The following is a 10,165-nucleotide window of genomic DNA, read 5'->3' as shown; positions in this document are numbered from 1 at the left end:
AGAAGGGAATCTGTAGTGTTAAGCCTTAGCCACGACAAGCAGTACAATGTTCAAATGTTAATTTAGAGAGCAGAGCAGAAGAGCTTGCACCTTTTTGCCTAATGAAGCCTTTGCCTGCAGCACACACACATAATGAAATTATGGTAGGCTGTTAAGCACTGACAATAAACTATCCCTGGACATACACAGGGCTGTGCAGTGTTGCTTAATAAACTGTAAAATTTCTTTCACTCTCACCTGCTTTTTCTGTAGGCTGATGTTCATTTTACTTCTGGAAGGGATGGCAAATGCAGCATCGGTTTGTCAGTGATGTATGCAAATTTTTTCCATAGCCTTAGAAATTGTAAGTGTCTCTGCCTCCAATGCTCTGGCCTCTCTTTAATTTCTTTGAGAAAAATTCTGTGTTTCAGAAAAGATTGTCAGCCTGGCTTTCATGCTCCTGTTGCATGTGCAATCGTGTGCGTGCACGTGCATGTTCGTGCGACAGAGCAGTGCTAGAGCAGGTGTTACTCGACGATCTGCCGACACTGACATTAATGTTTATTCTCAGAGCAGCCATTGTGAATCAGGGTCATTCATTATACATAGAATACATAGAATACATAGAATAAACCAGGTTGGAAGAGACCTTCAAGATCATCGCGTCCAACCCATCAACCAATCCAACACCACCTAAACAACTAACCCACAGCACCAAGCACCCCGTCAAGTCTTCTCCTAAAAACCTCCAGTGATGGCGACTCCACCACCTCCCCAGGCAGCCCATTCCAATGGGCAATCACTCTTTCTGTATAGAACTTTTTTCTAACATCCAGCCTGAACCTCCCCTGGCGCAGCCTGAGACTGTGTCCTCTTGTTCTGGTACTGCTTGCCTGGGAGAAGAGACCAACATCCGTCTGTCTACAACCTCCCTTCAGGTAGTTGTAGAGAGTAATAAGGTCACCCCTGAGTCTCCTCTTCTCCAGGCTAAGCAACCCCAGCTCCCTCAGCCTCTCCTCGTAGGGCTTATGTTCCAAACCCCTCACCAACTTTGTTGCTCTTCTCTGGACTCGTTCCAGCAAGTCAACCTCCTTCCTAAACTGAGGGGCCCAGAACTGGACACAGTACTCGAGGTGCGGCCTAACCAGTGCAGTGTACAGGGGCAGAATGACCTCCCTGCTCCTGCTGGCCACACTGTTCCTGATGCAGGCCAGGATGCCATTGGCCCTCTTAGCTGCCTGGGCACACTGCAGGCTCATGTTCAGTCTACCATCGACCAGCACCCCCAGGTCCCTCTCAGCCTGACTGCTCTCCAGCCACTCTGACCCCAGCCTGTAGCTCTGCATGGGGTTGCTGTGGCCAATGTGCAGAACCCGGCACTTGGATGTGTTAAATCTCATGCCGTTGGACTCTGCCCATCTGCCCAGCCTGTCGAGGTCCCTCTGCAGAGCCTCTCTACCCTCCAGCAGATCCTGGAACACAGACAGGGTTGGTGGTTTTTTTCTCTAAACTGTCCTGCAGGCACCTTTGTGTGGAGCTCTAAGATGAATTCTGTAATAATCACCAGCTCCAACGCCTGGCACATCCCACTTTCAGCCATGAGCACATTACATACCTTTCATCCGAAGCAAAAAGGTAGCAATTAATGCTTAGGTCATCTCCTAGGGCCACCACGTTGACACAGCTGGTAATACAAATACTTAACGTCGTAAAATAAAATCATTATTAAGTCCTTTAATAAAGCAATGATTTTATAATGTAACTGTTAATAACGAGCATCATCTTATTTTTATGTGTTCTAAAGTTACAGCAGTTGCAGTAGTAGATACTAAATAATCTTAAACGTGTGACCAAAGAAATCGCTGCTGAGAACAGGCTGTACAGAGGACAGGGCCATTTGGGATTCTTGTGGTCCTTTATCTGTCCTTAGTCCCTCCGTCCATGACAGTATTTATAGTGTACGGTCACATGCTGAGGAAACTTGGACGGTACAAAAGAACAAGAATAACTGGAAATGAATGAAAATTGGGCACCCTAGAGTAGCAACAATAAGAAACCCAGAAGGCTTTTGGAAAGCAGTGCATTTTATTCCCACATCTCGTTCCGTAGTCTTCCGCTGATGCTATTAAAATACCTCAGCACGAGGCAGTGCTTTTATTTCATTGTGCAACAGTCTGTTTTTACTGAAAAAGTGGACTGCATCAGGGCCAAATTCCCACTTTAATTCAGGGAATTGACATTTATAAACGGAGTACAACATCACCACATCTCGACGATACATGCAAACAATACCACAGGATAACAGCAGCTTTTTTTGTTTTTTTAACAGTGAAAAACTGTTCAGATTTCCTCAAATTTCTACTGACACTTGAACAACAGTGAGCGGCAAAGCACTGAACCCTCCCAGGTTAGAAAGGCCTTCCACAAGAGTCCAGGGGGAGAGCTTTCTACAGCACGTGCCACACGCAGCGCAGGCTATGAGCTCTAAGACCGGCATCCAGGTCATGACGAGGTCCAGATTTCGTGTGGACGCTGAGCACAGTGAGGACAGATCAGATTAGGTGGTGTTGGATGATAGGTTGGACATGATGATCTTGAAGGTCTCTTCCAACCTGGTTTTATTCTATTCTATTCTGTTCTATCTCTTCGGCCATCCGTCTCTGATTGTAATGCAGTTCAATATTGCAATGAGCTCAATCGTACGGCAACTGTTAAGTCATAGGCACAAACTTCTGTAGTCTAGGACACGTCTGAAAAGCTAACAAAATCTCCATTATATTCACCTATAAACAATAAATAATCTTGTTGAAGAAGATGCCATGTGGAACTCGAATGGAAAGTAAACATGTTTTGGCATCCAGCCAGTGTCTCTCCACTCTCAAACACAAGTGACACAAAATGTGCGATGCACAGACCTCCATGCCCCATCCCCAGCTCAGCAGCTACAGGCTTTTAGCCTGAATGTCATTATAGCTGTCTCCAAATTCATGGGTGATGCCAGGTCACCCAACTTCTGCACTCACTCTGAACACATACTGTGGCACCCAATGCCTCTGCCTGCAATTATTGACGAGAATCTAAAGCTCCCCTCGAGACCAGTTTTGCAAATATTCCCTGCTGGGTAAATTGCTCATTTTGGATTTCAGTGCTGAATGTGCTGTGAGGCTAATGCTGCCTGCTTGGCTTCAGAAGGCATTGGGCTAGGCACTGCTTAATTAGGGCTGGGAATAATTGGGTTTTAGTTCAGTGGCTTAATAACTAATAATAAAAGCAGTAACAACAACAACAGTAAACAACTTGGTTCCTTTTTTCAAGAGATGGTAACAACTTGTTTCAGCTGGGGCACCCTTTTGGGATGAGGAAGACTGAGTCAAATCTCTTCTCTGCCTGATTCTGAGCAAAGGTTTGACCCAAGGACCCTCCCCTACCAAAAGGGTATCTCCAGACTAAGAAATGCTCAAACATCTGTTTCCCCAGTCCTTCCCATTGAATGTACAGGATACAAAATATTCACATATTCAGCAGAAAGCCCACTGATGGGCCTGCTTCTTGCTTCCCACAGAAGTGCTGTAGTGGCCAGGGTGGAGACTCAGCTCTGTCCCTCACAGCCCACAAGGCACTGGGGATCAGCTTCCACAAGAGCTGTGCACACCTTGCTGCTGAGGGCACCAAGCATCCTGGTCCACCAGTGCTTGATTGTGGGACCCACCAGCGCACTCTGCAGCTCCCTCCTTGCTTGCCTGTGCCTTCTCCCACTGGACACCACAGTACAGGGACAGCGAGGGCCAATTCACACAAAATCATGTCCCAGCACGTGGCCAGGATGTAGCAGACCTGTCCTGCAAAAGCACCCCTGGTGACCCCAGAAATGGTGTCCCCAGTTCTGCTATCAGCCTGTACTTCTGAAAGAGAGAGATAAGAGAGGACACCTAGGTTCAGGCTCTGGTTCACCTGACTTTAGGGTACAAGTTTGGGATAGCACAAGGCACACACTTCAATTTTTTTATAGCCCTCCTAAATCAAATCACTATATAAAACATTTCCAAACTCTTTTATTTGGGTCAAGCTAATATTCCAAATGCTACATGTAGTTAAAGCTCATAGAAAAACATCTGTCTTTTGCTAACCAAGGCTTCTCAGAAGTTCAGATGTGGTTCAGCTCTCTCACACACCACTGCAATACAAAACATTTATATTGAAGACACAAACCACCCAATGTAAACCAGGTCGAAGGCCCAGCCTGGCCTCGGAATCAAGGAGAGTCTCAATTCTGCAGTTAAATGGGTGATTTTTCACCAGTGTAAGTTGCACAACCTCTAGTTCTGTTGCATTTGCACTGACACAGAGGAGCATATAAAAGTACAGTTAATAGGACCTTATACATTGTAGGAATTTTATCTACATTGAGTACCTATAATTGGACAGATGCAGATAAGGAAGCACATCGACAGAGCCTCCAAATAGTGTTAAAATCACAAGGCTCCAGACACAAGCTAAGCTACAGGCCACTGCTGTGTCACTGGAACTGCCGACTAACTCAATGGTACCCGTGTCCCTTGTCGCTCAGGCTGCTGGGCAAGCACACCATGACTTCCCATTACCTAGCTCTCTGTGTCCACAGCAGAGGACTTGGCATTTTTAGCTGTGGTGGGTCTAAATTGATGTACCGAAAGCAGCTGAAAGCAAGCTCAAAGCATGAGTAAACTCTGACCTTTTGCTTTTTGACAATGAGGTAAAGTCATTCTACATGATCAGCATCAATGTGGAAATGTATGCTCTGCCTTTCCCCCTGTACCAAGAACCAGGCGTCTGTCCTCAAGCAATAGGTTTTCAGACCTGCTTTTTAAGGGTTTGGTAGCTCTTCATTTTCTATCAAATAATCCTTCTTTATATAATTAGCACCCCTCACCAACCTCCACACTCCAAGATAGGCATCCTTCAGGGAGCTCCTGTTCACGTCTTGTGTGCTGGTGGCTTCTCCCTGGACCGCCAGTCCCTTGACAGGTTTCTCAGTGCTGTCTTTTTCTTCCTCTCTGATCTGGCTGCTCCCCGTGGCTGGTCCTTCCACTGCTGCTTCCTCAGCTCCCTTCTCCTGGGAAATAGCCTCCACTGCAAACAGTGCTTGATCCCCAGCCTGCCTTTTCCCTTCCTCTTCTCTAGCTTCTTCCTCCAGGTCCTCATAATTGCTCTGCCGTCTGGTCTCAATGTACTTGGCCACGCAGTAAATGACAGACCCCAAGGTGTTGACCACAACACCAGCTATAAATAACCTTGTGGGCTCCACATCATTAAATGCCACCATGCCCACTGTGATAGTTGCTATGCTCTTCACCACCCCTACAAAGCTGGTGGTCACAGCTGAGTTAATGTAAGTGCAGTGAAGGGTGGTAAAGTTCATGGCACAGCTAATCAGGATGCAAGCGATAAAGATGCATACCATGGCAGGGTCCTTCCACCCTGGGAAGGACCAGACATTGATGGAATCCATGCTGGCAAAGGAGCAGATGATGAGAAAAGGAGTGGCTGAAACAGCAATGGCATACTGAGCTGTCAGGGGTCCATATTCACTGTCTACACTGGTCTTCTGAATGAGCACCAGGTAGGCAGCATGTATCAGCACAGCCAGCACACCCGTCACATAGCCCATAGCATCCCCAGTCAGGTCACCAGCTCCTGTTGGGAGAGTCACAGAAAGAAACAGGCACATTTTTTGTCATGTGAGACAGAAAGAGAACACTCTTTTGGACTGGGAGGATATTTGGGAAATTGGCATCTGCACACTTCCCATAACTCCTAGGATTTGTCATGCTTGTCCAAACAGATCTATCTTTTGGAGGGTTTTTTTGCACATTGCAAAACTACTGTATGTCATTCACCGTTCTCCCTTTTGTGAAGACATGATGGGTGATTTGCAGCTGAAAGAGCACACATGCAGAGCAAGCCTGGGCACCCTCTCGCCAGCACAGGCACACATCAGCTCTAGCTGGCCGAGATGCCTCGAGCCTCCAGCCCTCCTGCCCACCACGGCAAGGCCGAGATGCATGGAGTCCCCGCAGTAAGAGACTCCTTGCTGAGCTTCCCGACAGGCTTCTCTGCAGATTAAGCTACTCACCACCTGTGCTCCGTTCCCTGGGGCAGCACCCAAACGAGTTGTGCTGCCAGGCCACATAGAGCCAGCTTTGCCTCCTTCCCTACCTACACAGGTAGGGTGTCTGGCCCCACAGGTCTGCAGCTGAACTCAAAGATACCTCTTTAAGACTGCACTTACTCTAGTAGGGCTGCAGATTAGGTTGAAATTGCCCCAGACGATAGCATCTGCCTCTGTAAGGTTGCACCCACGTCTGATAAGACCATACTTCCCTCTGTGGGGTTGCCCTCCCCTAGTCAGGTTGCAGAATGTTGCACCGCTATCCATAATGTTGCACCTACTCCCACAGTTTAAGCACGGACCCTACAGGACTGCACTGACCCACACATGGATGCAGCTATCTTCGTAATGTTGCACTCAGTCCTGAAAGATTGTACCTGTCACAGCGCTGCACTATTTCCCCCGTACAGTTGCATCCCGTCCATGCGCCTGCATCCCCCCCGGTAAGGGCTGCACCTGCCACAGCGGGGCTGCAGCTGCTCCCCCCACCCCTGGGCTCGCACGCCCTTCCCATGTACTCGCACCCGGGCTGCCGGTGCCCGCTCCGAGGCGCAGCCGGAGCGGCGGGGGCTGCCGGTGCAGAGGCGGCGCAGCCGTCGGGGCGCCCCACAGCAGCCTGCCGCGTCCCGTCGCTCCGGTGCGGTCGCACTCACCGGCCAGCGCGGCGCCGCAGGTGGTGATGAGGACGGCGATGAGGACGCCGGGCGAGGGCATGCCGTCGCGGAGCACCAGGGCGCCTGTGAGGAGGGTGACGAGGGGCAGGCAGCGCTTGAAGACGACGTACATGGGGAGGCTGAGGCCGCGCAGCGACCAGAGGGTGAGGGTGGACTGCAGCGTGGCCAGGGCAGCCACGGCAGCGAAGGGGCGCGCCAGGCGGGGCCCGAAGGGCGGCAGCGCTGCCAGGCCCCGCCGCCGCAGCGCCTCCAGCCCCAGCGCCGCCGCCGCGCTGCTCAGGCACTGCAGCAGTGTCAGGAAGGCGAAGTGGTAGCGGGCCAGCAGGAACTTCAGCAAGATGTTCAGCGAGCCGGAGCACAGCCCGTGCGCCACCGCCACCGCGACGCCCCGCGCCCGGCCACGCCAGCGGCCCATCCTCCCGGCGCTCGGCCCCGCCGCCGGGACCCGCGGCACTGCCGCCCGCCCGGCCACCCGCGGCGGCGGGGGGGTGCACGGGGACTGGCAGAGACAGGGGGCGGGCGGAGGCAGGACGCGCTCCCGGCAGGGTGGCAGCCGCCCCCGACGTGTACCCCCTCCTCCCCGCCCCTCACATGCCCCCCCGCCACCCTCAATGTGTCTCCGTTGCCGCTTTCGATGTCCCACCCCATCTCGCCTCGCGCGGTGCCCCCTCTCTTCGTCTTGCGGTATCTCCCGGCTCAGCGGGGCTGGGAAGCCCCCGTAAGCCCAGACCCGGCGGTTGGCGCGGGCGGTGTCAGCACTCTGCTTCCAGTCCGGAGGAGAACCGTGGGCGCCCGCAGCATCGCGGCAGAGAGCGGGCGGCTCAGCAGGGAGCCTCGCGTCTCCCTGAGAGAGGCAGTTAGAGCAAGTCCGCACGCACCCCGAGGCGGGCACAAGCGGGCAGAACGCTTTCCACTCCGCAGAAGAGTACGGGCTCCCAGGAAGCATCGTTTGATCCCACCGGAGGCATCCCTCCCGCAGGAGCCCCCTTCCTCCTTGTTTGGGTCCCAGCCTTCCCCGGCCGCAACCGCTAATTAGAGAGCCCCTTCCTGGTCGAAGGAACCGCTGCTGAGAGAGCTGAGAAACTGTTCCTAGCAGGGGAACTTTCGTTGATAAGTTACCTGTAACTGGTTATCACTCAGCAACATCCAAATATTTAAAGCCCGGCAAAGTTTAAATAAGCTTTTTTCCCTCTCTCGACTTGCCGATGAATGTTTTAGGGGAAGACTGCAGTATATCATCTCGACTCTGAGAAAAACCAAAAGCTGCAGTGCTCTCAGCCAGCCGGTCCTCCACCAGTCTCCTTCAGCATCAGACAACACAAGGGAATGAAAACCTGTGCTTTTATTCAGAGCTGCCTTATAATCTCAAGCCTCCTTTTAACATCATACGTGGCTAGGGCTCTCAGATCATCAGCTAAGGCTACCTTTCACCCCACAACACAAGATTAGCAAAATTATTCTTTATTTTAAACAAAACCAGCCACAACTATTTTCTGTGATTTCTGCAGGAAAAAATGTTACATTTCAGCCTTAGTCCAGTTCACTGACCTCCCTGGACATACCCAGCTTCCAAAGCCTGCTCTATTTCTTCCCAGTCACTGCAATGGAAACTCTTGTACAGCTCAGTGTTCAGGTGAGACATGTAGCAACTGAAGGAAAGGGATGCTGATGCCAACAGATGTCAGCAAGAGCAGGGCAGGCACTAGGATTGCCAGGCAGGGAAGTGTGCATGAAATGACCATGTTAGTATGGAGGAGTGGCAGGGAAAATACATTGGACAGGCATCACTGGGATCTTCATCTGAACCAAGAGTAGCTAGCCATGCAGACCAGGATTACTGCTGGGTGTAGTAAGGGTGCTCTGGTTACTCACACCACGCAGTTGCACTGAAGAGGATGTGTTATAAATTTCCTGGGTTGAAGCTAGCGGTGCAGCTGGTACAGGCAGGGAAAGAAGGCAAAGAAAGGTTTATAAAAGGAGACAATAGAGGTACACATGAAAGTGAAGATGAAAATCGGCAATAAGTGAAAGGAAACCATGGGTACTGTTAAACAAGAAAGCAAAAACTAAAGGAGCTTCTTTTCTTCAACTTTTGGGGTAAGCATGGATGCAGAAGCAATGTTTGGATATCTGAGTCTGCTTCCAGAAGCCAGGAGCTGAGTGCAAGTCTACCTTCAGTGCCATCAGCCATGCTTGTGCAGGAGGTCAGCAGCTGCTGTTGACTCTGCCTGATGCAGACACAGCACTTGCTTCCTTCTACTTTCTGACGTATGTTCCTGCATAAATATTCTTTGTCATCCGAGGCTGGATCTGCCTTGCCTGCCTTTTATTTCTTAAATTAATTATATTTTTTAATACTCTTCTTATTCCCTCTTTCTTGCCTGGCATTTTCTCACTCACTTTCTTTTTCCCATTCCCATGACAAAGCCTGTTATTAATGCAAGGACAAGACTGACTTTGGGAGGACTGCTTTAATACCCACCCAACTCAAAACTGCAGCCTCTCTTTCCCTCCTCCACCTCTTTTCTTCTCCATCTTTATAGAACCTATGGGAGGATTATCCTGACATCTGTAATTTTAATTTGGCTTTTCCCCTTTTGCCTTTAAGTGTTCCCTAATTATTTTCCATGACAGTTGATTCTCCACTTTGTTTTCTCTCTAGTACTTTCCAAGGCAGTTGTATTTTCATCTTCTTTTTACATGCAAACCTTTAGCTTTAGTAATATTTGAATTTGTACCTTTCTTTTGATTAAAAACTCTATACTGATAACATTACAACACTGAACACCCCCTCACACCTTCACCTCCCCAGGACTCCTTGTGTATCACTACTCTTAAAAGGCAAGTGTAGTACCTGTCTGAATTTCTCAGATGACCTCAGTCACAAGAGCCATATATGTAAATCAGGATAGTTGGAAGTTTAATTTTTGTGCATACAAAATGACACCAATTGTGGTCACCTCCCTGGTGTCATGGGGTGCTCAACCTCAGGGACCTTCACTCACTTCAGCAGCTTCACCACAGCATAAGATGTGAACTCACAGTGAGGGGTCCTGAAATATTAAGGCATATAAAGGTCAAAACTCTCAGTTAAATTTACTGGATACCAAATATCCAAGTATTCAAAACCAACTGGAGAACGGTGCCAATGCACTTACACCAGCCTCCATTTGGACTCAGACCAAGGCTACACATGGCACAATTCAAAGGAATGTGTGGATCATTGTGACACTCTTTGTACATGGGAGAAAATGCCTCCTGCCAAATGAGTGTGGGTGGAAGAAAAGTCTAATCACACTTTCTGGAAGTGCTGTAGGAGCTGGCACTCCACCTAAGTGTAACCTCTGGAAGAAATGATTTTGTC

The 10,165-nt window shown here is 49.7% G+C and overlaps 1 protein-coding gene across 1 annotated transcript; it reads right to left on the bottom strand.

Moving 5' to 3' along the window:
• Positions 1–2,678: 2,678 nt before the first annotated feature.
• Positions 2,679–7,216, bottom strand: SLC35D3 (solute carrier family 35 member D3). Its single transcript, XM_054162455.1, has 2 exons — positions 6,781–7,216; positions 2,679–5,652 (listed from the first exon to the last, which is right to left on the bottom strand). The coding sequence occupies exons 1-2, from the start codon at positions 7,214–7,216 to the stop codon at positions 4,823–4,825; spliced, it is 1,266 nt and encodes a 421-aa protein (XP_054018430.1). The 3' UTR covers positions 2,679–4,822.
• Between the last annotated feature and the right edge of the window lie 2,949 nt (positions 7,217–10,165).

Source organism: Dryobates pubescens, chromosome 6, assembly GCF_014839835.1.
Source record: "Dryobates pubescens isolate bDryPub1 chromosome 6, bDryPub1.pri, whole genome shotgun sequence".
Lineage (NCBI taxonomy): Eukaryota > Metazoa > Chordata > Aves > Piciformes > Picidae > Dryobates > Dryobates pubescens.
The sequence above is the reverse complement of the archived record's forward strand: the minus strand, read 5'-3'. Positions and strand labels throughout refer to the sequence as shown.

What these genes read in the sequence shown, in the direction of transcription:
- SLC35D3 (XM_054162455.1), bottom strand. Translation starts at nt 7,216, where the DNA reads ATGGGCCGCTGGCGTGGCCGGGCGCGGGGCGTCGCGGTGGCGGTGGCG. An exon ending in CTGCGGCGCCGCGCTGGCCG is followed by an intron (nt 5,653 to 6,780) that starts GTGAGTGCGACC and finishes CTCTCCCAACAG; the next exon opens with GAGCTGGTGACCTGACTGGG.